The sequence below is a fragment of the Carassius gibelio genome, chromosome A13, assembly GCF_023724105.1.
Source record: "Carassius gibelio isolate Cgi1373 ecotype wild population from Czech Republic chromosome A13, carGib1.2-hapl.c, whole genome shotgun sequence".
Lineage (NCBI taxonomy): Eukaryota > Metazoa > Chordata > Actinopteri > Cypriniformes > Cyprinidae > Carassius > Carassius gibelio.
In genome coordinates, this window is record NC_068383.1 from 6,067,794 (window position 1) to 6,079,078 (window position 11,285).

Sequence of the window (11,285 nt, forward strand, 5' to 3'; positions counted from 1 at the left end):
CATTTCTGAAATCATTGTCAGCTGTTGTTTCTACTAGCCTGTTGTATATGTCATCATTCAGCTTCATTCAATCCTTGATCTGACATTTTCAGCACTACAAAGGTCTCTGACAAGTCCTCCGAGATTTCTTCCTTTCAAACATTTATTCTCCCATAAAATGATCTGAACATTTGGGGCAGTGTCTGTGTGTGTGACTATGAAATCTGAAATCGGACACTGGATTTACAAACAGGCAAAGCACAGCTGTTGAAAGTGATCAATAAAACCATATGCTTGGCTGATTGTTTGCCGGACCATCCTGTCTCTCATCATTTGAAACCTATGCGTTTCTGGAACAAGCAGCAATGATTACATCACTGCATTTGTTGGCGTACCTATGATCCTGGACATCAATGAGACAAAACATCTGAATATAGTTCTTAAACAACATAAAACCAAACTAAAGATACAGCAAGCACCCAAAACAACACATTCCTAAACACACCGTGTACAAAACTAAAGTATGTATAAATAATGTACAAAAAGATGTACCTTTTAGTTTTTATGCCTTAGGGTAGGCCTACCACCCCAGTCACAGCTTTGTATCTTATTTTCATGAGTGTGTATATGTTATAACCTATTTGGTGAAATTCTGAGGCAAAAAAAAAAAAGAACGTTATGATATACACTGTATTACCTCAGTATCTGCATGTTGTTGTAATCTCCTACCTGTTAATGTGACGTCGCTATAGATGTTGGAGAGCTGTTCTTTCAACAAGACCTGTTGCATCTGAGCCGCTTTCTCCCGCTGAAGTTCCAGCATCATGTCTGGGTGGCTGGCCAGCTTGCAACCCTTTTGTTTGTCCAGAGCGAAGTCACTGCGCACTATGTCTGCATGGAAACCGCGAGAATGCTTTTGGAGTTCTTTGTGCGTATCTGCCCATCAAGAGGACAAGCTAACCACTAAAAGTGCAATGTAACCATGCATGTGGTTTGCATTGTGGACATGTTTACTAGATACTCGAAATGTATTTCTTTCTCTTCCATGTTTATTGAAAAAAAAGTCTGGGTAATTAAAAAGCCATTTCTTTTCAACAGGCATGCACTAAACAAATGAAATGCATCAATATTTATTCAGATATATTTCTGGTTTATACATGCACATTTTTGTTTCACATTGTATGAAATGACACCGCTTTAATATCTTGATTCCAAACCGTATTTCTGGAATATAGTCAGACTTCCCATCAAGGTTTCTGATCCCAAGTCACGGAGTGCACAAACTTCTCAATCAGTCCTAACAGTTTATGCAAAATACCTAATTGAAAACGAGCAAATCAGGCCTCACCATCTTCATAGTTTTTGAGGTAATAGTCTGGTCCAGGCCCTCTAAACTTTGCAAGATTCTTCAGGTTATGAAACTGGAGAAAGTCGGTCCGTTTGCCCCCAAACCTCAAATAAGCTGGAGAGAGTCCCCGTGCCAGAGTGACTAAGCGCTTGGAGCTGTGGATACAGAAAGATGTAGATCACAGATCAAAAGGCTCAGGGAAACCCAAGGGCTACAACAAATGCTGCACTAGAAAAAGACAAAAGCAGTGGTTACATTAAGGAGCCGTTTGGACCTAAGTTCATTTGTCCAATCTAAAGTAGTCATTTCGATTCAATCATATTAAATAATCTAGTCTAGTCATTTAGTCATATTTTTTAATTAATAAAACGTCAGTTTAAATCTGACCATATGAAGTTAGTTATTTACATTGCCTGATAGAGCACTGTATAGTGCATTAAATCAGAAAGAGAGGTTTCTTTTTGATTTTACACTATTAGAGTGAAGATGGATAATAAACTGAATAAATGGACTTATTTCTTTAAAGCATGTTTATATAGGATCTATATCCTTTCAAATTATATATTACACAACATATAATCAGTGTTGGGCGCATTACTCTAAAAAAATAATTTATTACTTGTTACTAGTAACAAGTTACTCCTTTCAAAAGTAATATTATTATTTGACTTATTACTTTCTGGCAACAGTAATTAGTTACACTACTAGTACATAACTTTTCCTTCACGCCCCACAGAAGTTGTAATTTTTTTATCTTACCCCTAAAATTCTCCTAAAATGTTACTTACTTTATATTTCTGCCTCGTCATTTGACCAAAATCTACACTGGATCGGACAAACACTCAGTGGTGACTGACTCAATTCCAAATTTCCAAATATGATTAGATTTCTTGAAGTATTTTATCAAAAGAAATGACATAAATTAAGATTTTGAATTATAGAAATATAATTTAGATTGGAATCAGAGGGATGTGATTGGGCAAGCCATGTAATGCCAGAGTAAAGTAATGCCACAGTTTACACATCTGTGTTCTGGTCACCTTTCTCCTGACTAAATCAGTGTAAAGGCAGTATTTCCATCCCCTGAATGTAAGCTTTTCACTATACCAGGCTTTCCTGATGCATTGGTGACGTCACGTGCCTATGTGAGTAGTGGAAATTATGGAAATAAATCAAGTAATTAATGGATTGTTGGATTTCAGATCATAGGGGTTGAGGCAACAACAATAATTAAATAACTTGCTGTTTTATTAATGGTAACTTTTTACGGAAATCTTATAAGTAATTAGTTACACTACTAGTTAGGCTACTGGAAAAAATTATATTATTGTTACTGCATATAGCCTAACCCACTGCGTCTTATTATACAAGGCAATAATATCTCAAATGTCATCAATAATTATAAACTCCTATTTTATTTTTGGGATATTTTTTCCAGTCTTTTTTATTTGGCCGGAGCGAGCTGGTTTCGCCATTAGATTAGTGCATAACTTTCTTACGGAAACTGACAGACCGACGTTCATCAGATTTGGTGTGATGTAGGCTATGATAGGTTTTAGGCCGCAGTCAGTGGTGAAATCAACAGCAGATTATTTCACACAGAGCTGCAGCCTGTGGTGCTACACGCTCGTGTCTTTCTAAAATAAAAATAAAAAATAAAAAAAATAAATACCATCTTCTTTTTTAGTGCTTTCCTAAATAATGAGACATGATACGGTACCAGCCGTAAAGAAGCTGTAAAAGGTGCACATAAAACTAGGCCCACTGCGCAAATATTCTGCCCTCGAGCGTAGAGAACGTAAAAAACAACATATAAAATCAAAGAAGAATAAAATTGAATTAAATAAAAATAATAAAATAAATAGACTGTGAATTGTTTCATATTATTTTGTGAAAAGCAAAACAAGCTAGATTACCACAAACTTTAATCAGCGAAGCCTGTGTTTGGTCGGTGGGTTGTTAGAAAATACATTTCTGAGAAAGAGAAAACTGAAGCAAGTAGCTGCACACAAATTTACATTTCGCGCATTTGGAGTCACGTCCAATAATGTGAATTTAGTCAAACAAAGCATGAAGCATAACTATATATATATATATATATATATATATATATATATATATATATATTATTTACATACAAATACTTTAACATGAATGCATGCATGCGCATATCATTAGCGAAACATTATACATATTCCATCAAATCTATTGAACAGCAGATCACAAACCTTAAGATTGTAAAAATAGCATGCAATTGAATGTGATATAAATGTTCAAGTGGTCGTGTCAAATTCCGCTTTTGTTCAGTCCTGGTTTCTTTCCATAGGCTAAAGCACCCTTTACGCAATTTAAATGTAAAACCCAAACAAACACATTTGACTGCTCTGCTATAAGTTGCACTGAACACGACAGAAAACTAACAATAAATGCCACGACAGCAAATTGGGGTTCGGATTTATGTGGGCCACTTCTTAAATTCTATTTTTTTCCAACACCTCACCCTTACTATACTAATTATTATTTTGGTAATATATCGGTAGTAAACACTACATCGATACTGAAATCTGTTCGGGGCTGTGAAACACACTTACATCTCGGTTCTCCGTAGGGTTTTGTCTTTTCTCCTCTGGGGGCTGGAACACACACATCCTATTCACTTCCAGGTCAAGCCCTTGTGTGCAAATTAACACAACCATTCAAATCTGCGCGTATATTCGGGTTACGCGCTCCAATATAGGCCTATTAATCCATATTCGTATGTGGAGTAGAGAGATGGGCTCACGGGCGAAGATCATCCCACAACACCGTTTCACTGGGATTCAACAGATGTTCTTTTCCTTTTCTTTTTTCTTTTTTTACACTGCGCGTAAACATGTTGAATTCTACTTTACGCGTAAAATGAATGTTCGAAAGTTCGTAAATAGACATGGAAGTCTACACTAGTATTTTACAAGATACAATTATAAATCGCATAGAATATATGTCTCTTTCATATTTCCAAAATGTGCAACTAAACATGAAGTTTATCCGTGAACAATAAACGTCTAATAAGAGCAAATGGGTTAGGTATTAACCTATCTTCAGAAAAATATGATATTGTGTAAAAAATGTGTATTCGGGACGTTGGTCGATAGATTCAAACATAGTAAAATAGCAGTATTAGGTGTTTGGGTAGTTATATGTTATTGGAAAGATTCACTAATAATGTCTAGTAGCGTTCCTGTTGGAAAATCTAGAAGAAGCCTGGTAGCTGTGTTGGAAACATGGGAGATGGTTTCTAGCTGGTCATCCAGACTGACCACTTTAAGATCGTATGTTGCTAATCCAACATGGTTCATTTGGACCAGCTTTAAACCAGCTACCATATTCTAAAACACACCTATTGGACGGCTTCTCCAGCAGGATCTTCCTAAATCAACACAAACACATCAGCACCATCAAAGCATCATCGTCAGGCGTCGAGTGTAATTGCAAAACTGCAATACCTTAAAAAGTCCAGCCAGCCATCCTTTATAATAGAGGGATCCAACTGCAAGGAGAGGAAGTTGTCATTCAAAACTTTCACCGGGCTTCGCGTATTCACGTCCAGTAAAATCAAAGTTCTCTCCAGAAAGCTCTGTCTCTTCCCTCCGGACACTGGTTTCCTGTAGGTAACGGCGGAGGAAATGAGAGACTGGAGTATCAGTGCCAACCACAGTGACGAGCCGAACACTGGGCAGAGGAACTGCCTGGGCATCTTCTGTCCTCAAGCACCGGGCGGAGCGCAGTGAAGGAGATCCAGCAGAGATCTCCTTATAAAACCCAAACAAAAAGCACCTGAAGTGTTTTTATGCCCCTCCTTGAGCGAGGATCACTGGTGTCTCTTGCAGCCCCCCGTCTTCAGCTGTTTTGGAGTTCGCTGGAGTAAACTCACGCCCCAGGGCCAGCCTCCATCACACTGCACCCTGCACCGCCCTCTGTAGTAACGCAACAGCTCTTAAAGGTAAGAGGACTCTTATTTAACAGAAGCTTCTCCGAGTGTGAGGTGTCTGAACCGTAATATTATTGGTCCGCACCAAAAAAAAAAAAATAAATAAATAAAAATAAAATTGGCGAAAAATCGTGGTTCTTTTTTTTTATTTTATTTTTTTATTTTATTTATTTAAAGAAACAGGGACAGCGTACAATAAACATTAACCTCAAAGGGAGAGATGCATAGTACCAGGTTTTAGCTCAAGAGCTAATTTTCACCCGTAGTCCCTGGGCAGGCTGATGTTAAGCTACAATATATAAACATACATGAGTAATAAGATTTACACTTGCCAAAAAAATAAATAAAATAAAAAGTTCATGTTCACACCTTTCATATACTTAGACCTTAGAACACACACTTACACACATACACATATCTGGTCACATGTGGGGACAAATTTGATTTGATAAAAGCCATTTCTTTGCTTGGCGTGTGAAGGTGTAAAAATTTGTGCTTTTTTTTAACTCTATAGGCAACATATTCCACTGACGAGCGACCACACAAGAAAAAACAGAGTTTCCAAATACTGTCCTGCGTTTCGGGATCCTGCATTCACCTCGCACTGTAGATCTTGTGGCTCGAGCTGTTATTTCAGAGCCCAAAGATATGAATTATTTTAGTGGAGGAGCAGCGTTGTCATGAAGTATCTTATACATCAAACACAGATTGGTGTGAATTATCAGATTCTTTGTGTTCTTTGTTGTTCTTTGGTTAGTGGTTAGTAAAAAATCCTCTAATTATCCAAATTCAGCAGGATTCAGCAAAAGAAATCCTATTTTTATCCAAAACCATGATATGTTTTATATGGCTCCTTTATGAAGGTTATTGGTGTTACATTTATAGGTTATTCACATTAACATCACATTAAGATCATTTTAACATCAGCATATAACTTCAAATAAATAAAAATAAAAACTCCTATAAAACGTATTTTAAAAAGGTTCTCCAATGGAATGTCAATTGGAACTTTTATTTTTAAAAGCTTGTTTTCTGCTATTATAAAAAAAAGCCAGAATGACTACAAATAGTGATTGATTCCGCTTATTTTTAACACGTTTAAGTAAAGAAAATAAAAAAGTTAAGCTCTCTGAATTTTTTTTTATTATTATTATTTTTTTTTTTTTACAGATTAACATGCACAATACTGAATAAAATACCATGTGTATGTAGGCTATAGCATACAATAATAATCGTTACGTATTAATATGTGGAAAATATATTATTTTCCCCGAGCAAGAAAAACAAACACCTGACAAATTATCAATAACCTACTGACATAACAGCCTCTATTTTTTTAATGAAAATGTGTTTATTGTAATCATCCACATCGGGATAGGAAGCAAACAATAGAGATCGCGAAACTCTAAAAGAAATAATAATAGTAATGATACTACTACTACTAATAATAATAATAAGCATTAACCACGTAACTCGTGTCGTGTTCTTCTTTGTGTCTAAAAATATTTCTTGATTTATATTTTTAAAATATTCGTTTACAATTACACCAGCGCGAACTAGTCTTCCATCTTTTCGATAAAATAATTTTAGGCTATGGTGCATTTTTTTAATGTTGGCTATAGAATTCCAGAGCAACACAGATCTGACGCTGTTCTTTGTCCTTTCTTTGCTTTATGCACTGCATAGCTTTGCTAAAAATGTGAATATAAAATGCTGAACATATGGTTTAGGACGCATCTTTTGGCGTGACAAACCAGCCGATGTTCTGGTATTTCAAATGCTGAATGGCATACGTCATGCTATTATTAAACTTGAGAAGTGCACAGTTCATTGTAGACAATAAAATAATGCTCTCTCACCTCACTCAGGACACTGTTGTCTAATAACAGGACCCATGTAATGTTTCCTCCTGTGACTGACACTTTGGCCTAACATCCCGCGCGTCCACTGTTGCAGAATAAATGAGAATAGAACAAAACAGAAAGAAAATAAGACTCTGCTCTGTTTTACAGTATGTTTTATTGGCAGCAAACCAGGCAGGGCTCCTCTCTTTAACCTCAGATTTATGGCTAGATTTATCAATTTGTATACGAGAAATCTTTTGAAGTTCATGTTTAACTTTCTGAACTGGAACTCGTCGCTTCAGGGAAGATTGGGAGTAAATATATCAAATAGGATTAACATTCAGGGATACACAGTTTTGTAGTTTAATGTGAAACAAAACAATACAGGATCTAAAGTAGTTCAGACTTTGCATCTGTTACTCCCATTCTGATAAAAGTGAGAGGTTAGAACTCTTAGAACATTTTTTTTAGCTATAAATAAAACATGGATAAAGTTACAAAATAATCTAAATAATACAAAGTATAGTTCTTTCTTCAGAATAATAATTTATTTATTCATTTATTTTAGAATGCATTCAATAAAACAAAAGCTTTTCAACTTCATTAAAAAAAAATCTGTATAAAAGTTATGACAGTAATTACGCATATTATTAATTATTAATAAGATGACAATAATAAGTTTATGTTGATTAGATGCGAAGAGAAAGATTTCAAACTAAAGCTCAGATTGCCTTACGTTGTACTGTGTTATATTAGCCATATACACCATTACACTTATGTATGCATATAGGATAGTATATTTCGTTTGGGTCATTTGTCAAAGCTCCCAGGCGAGAAAAAAATAAATAAAAAAAAAAAAAAAACAGGTCAACAAATAACTGACATTTTCAGTTCTTAAAACAATAAAAGGAAAATGTCCACTTGCCTGGTTTAAAGCACATTTACACTATTAAGAATCTCATCCTGTCGGAATATGTTATGTTTATTTTGAGGATTATATGAAAGTATAAAGCAATTCCCTGTAATCGTAAACTAGACTAAACAATTAAATAATATGCTCGAAAGTTTGCACACATTTTAATTTTTTTTATTATTTTCATTTAAAAATGTGTATATTATTTGTGCTGTGATTCTACCTTTCCCTCTCACACAACAATAGACAAATAGTTGAGTCTTTCAGGAGTCTTTTAGTGAAACCATCCGAGCACGGCTGTTTCAAACAAGTCCCTAAAGGACGTGCAACATTTCAACCAAGTGAACCATCAGTAATGTATTAGTTAAAAGTTTCCTGAGCCTGCTAACTGTCCTGCGAGCCCTCCCTGCAGACCGTCCACAAGGTCAAAGCTTTACACACGGGTCCCTCTGAATATCGACGAGCCGTGGACTATAAGACAGTGAAAAAAATCCACATATTTGTCTCTGATTTACGAGGTGGAAGCGAGTGATGCTGAGCAGACGAAAGTGGTTAGCACACACAGCCAAACATCTCCAAATTCTTCTTTTTCTTAGTTTTATCTCACCCATAAACTGTCAGAATGGGGTTCTCCATAATCTGTGCCACTGGCTGTCTGCTTGAGGCCTAGCTCCAAACACCCACGTGATAAACCTGAGTGTTTATGAGACCGCAACTTATTGGTTTCACCCAGCGTTTCACCCTGTTGTTGACTAATTGAGTTTTTTATTTTTATTTTTATTTGAATTTAATTTTTTCCGAAATTATTTAGCTAACAAAACCCCCACAGAACGAGTTTCTTGCTTTTGGGAACTAAAACGGCTGGAAATGCAAATAGGTAAAGTTTGTGTTATAAAATTTGATTTAACTAACGATTATCTTAAAGATGTTTAATATATACAAACTGAACTATTACGGTCTTCCTAGTCGGTTTTGTGTGTTTGTGTGTCTTTTATGTATAGAGCCACCACTGGCAACAAAAAAAAAAAACAACAACCAGGAGACATTTGTAAATGTAGTACATAATGCCACTATTTATGAAGGTGTTTTGCGTAAGTACAATTTTTCATTTTATTTCATTAGTCAAATAGAACAAATAACGTCTAAAAGTTTCCATCAAGCAGTTATTAAAGTCAAAGCAAATTGTTATGTAGTGCCACCTTGTGGTGATGATTCGTTATGACTCGTTAACTTTTATTCCACATAAAAGGACTCAATGATTCAAGTAGTTTATTGTCATGTGCACACTGAGGAAACACGTTTCCCTCTACTATGAAATTATTTCTTTGCTGTCCACATTGAATCTCAAGACAAGTGCGTTGCCTTACCCCACCAAGGACAAATATTGCATGGCATTCACTAAAAATATAAAGATTACTACTACTACTACTACTACCATAACTACTAATTATAAATATAATGTACTTTTATACATGCAACATTTGTGATTCAGTACAATTCAGACATCTGATATTTTGCTGGTTTAATTAAACCATTTGATTTCAGATGCAAGCCCAGAGACCCCAACCCTAACCCCCCACCCCCAGCTAATTTAGAGTGTGTCAGTATAAAAAGACAAGAGTACTTTAATAAGTATAACTTTTGCGTAATACTTTGATGCCTTTAATGACCCTGGGCCTGGTTCCCCAAAACGTTCTTATCGCTAAGTAGTTCTTAACCTATTCCTCATCCTCTCTCTTAACGTTATGGCACGATTCCCGACACGTTCGTATGCCAAGTATATATTTTGTAAGTCACACTCTCGTAAGGTTGGTCTGGACCATTCGTAAGCTCTCTCTTAGCGTTGTTTGAGCTCAAGACGCCAGTCACCGCCACTGTGCAGCAGTATTTTTTGAAATTTTGAAGTCAAACTATGGTATGTTGACAACAATGATTTTATGTTATGGACATTTTAAGACTCATAATAAATTATTTTCGCAATGGATACAGGCCTATTTATGAAGTTAACTTTATGTGGTATCAGAACTAATATGGTGGTAATTAGCCTAGGCTATTTTGTAATGTAGCTACTTATTAAAGCGAATTGGCAATCACTTTTGATAATTAAAATCTGGGGCCGGTTGCATAAACTGTTTAGACTAGTCTTAAAAATTAGACATCTTATTTTTTTTCTTCAAGACTGGTCATAACTTTTTTAATTCAGTTATGAAAAGGTAGATTGGTTTTACTTGTATTTGAAAAGTAACACTGATTACCCCTTTGCAACTGCCAGGTGGTCAAACTAGTTCTTAAAACACAGTCTTAACATGGTGGCTAAGTTTATGCAACCAGCCTCTGGCAAACAATTTGACTCTAAATGGCTAAGATCTATAAATGGGTAATCATGGTTGTGTCCAGTAAGCGACCAACTATGGCAGCGATCCAACGTGTCCTTGTATTGAATCAAAGACGGCGCCGGCCGTTTAGTCCCTGTCAATTTTTTTATTCGGCAAAACTTAAGCCCTTTTGACATTTTGCCTGACGTGGCTATATAAAAAAAATCCGCCTCCCAAGACAACTCATTATGGAGCTGCTGGACCTTCTCAGACCTGCGCTTGCCAGGCTATACGGGTCGGAATTTTGCTTTAAGCCCTGAAGTCCAGCTGCTTGCAGCGCTACGATTTTGTTGTTGTTGTTGTTGTTGTTGTTTGTTTGTTTGTTTGTTTTGTTGTTGTTGTTTGCTACAGAGAGCTTCATCGAGGTCGTGGAAGAGGGCTACGGCCTAATCAAGACCTCGGTGTGGAGATGAGTCCACACTGTCACCAACGCCCTTCTCTGCCATGCCGGGGATTAGATCCTGGTGGATGGCACACTCATCCCTTTCGTCGATCCATCAGTGATTGATCAGGCGTGCACATCGCGAAAGGGAGACGCGGCCATAAACGTGCAGGTTGTAGTAGACCATCTATAGGGGTGTGATCTCTGACCTGGTGGCAAGGTCCAGCAACACTTCAAGTTCCTCTGACAAGAAGCTTGGTGCCCTTTTTTACGTTGCTTCCCCAGCATATTCTGTATCTAACTCTCTCTCTCTCTCTGTTAATTGTAGATAGGTTGTTTTTTATTGAAAACATTAACCAATGGCAATCAATACCGCATTAAATAGAACTGCAGCTACTTGCCAATCAATTCTGATTGTACCTTACCATTAATATAAAAGTGTACTATATAATTTTCGTTAAACCCATGTCAAGA

At 36.3% G+C, this 11,285-nt stretch overlaps 1 protein-coding gene across 1 annotated transcript in view; it reads right to left on the reverse strand.

Annotated features, from left to right (window-relative positions):
- LOC128025966 (inactive heparanase-2-like) overlaps nt 1-5,231 on the reverse strand; it is a 59,660-nt gene extending 54,429 nt beyond the window's left edge. Inside the window, exons 1-3 of the mRNA XM_052612608.1 lie at nt 4,813-5,231; nt 1,328-1,482; nt 709-870 (exon numbers count right to left, since the gene is read on the reverse strand). Of these exons, the coding sequence (XP_052468568.1) occupies nt 709-870; nt 1,328-1,482; nt 4,813-5,063 (568 nt within the window). The 5' untranslated portion in view covers nt 5,064-5,231. The remainder of the gene's footprint in view (nt 1-708; nt 871-1,327; nt 1,483-4,812) is intronic.
- Between the last annotated feature and the right edge of the window lie 6,054 nt (nt 5,232-11,285).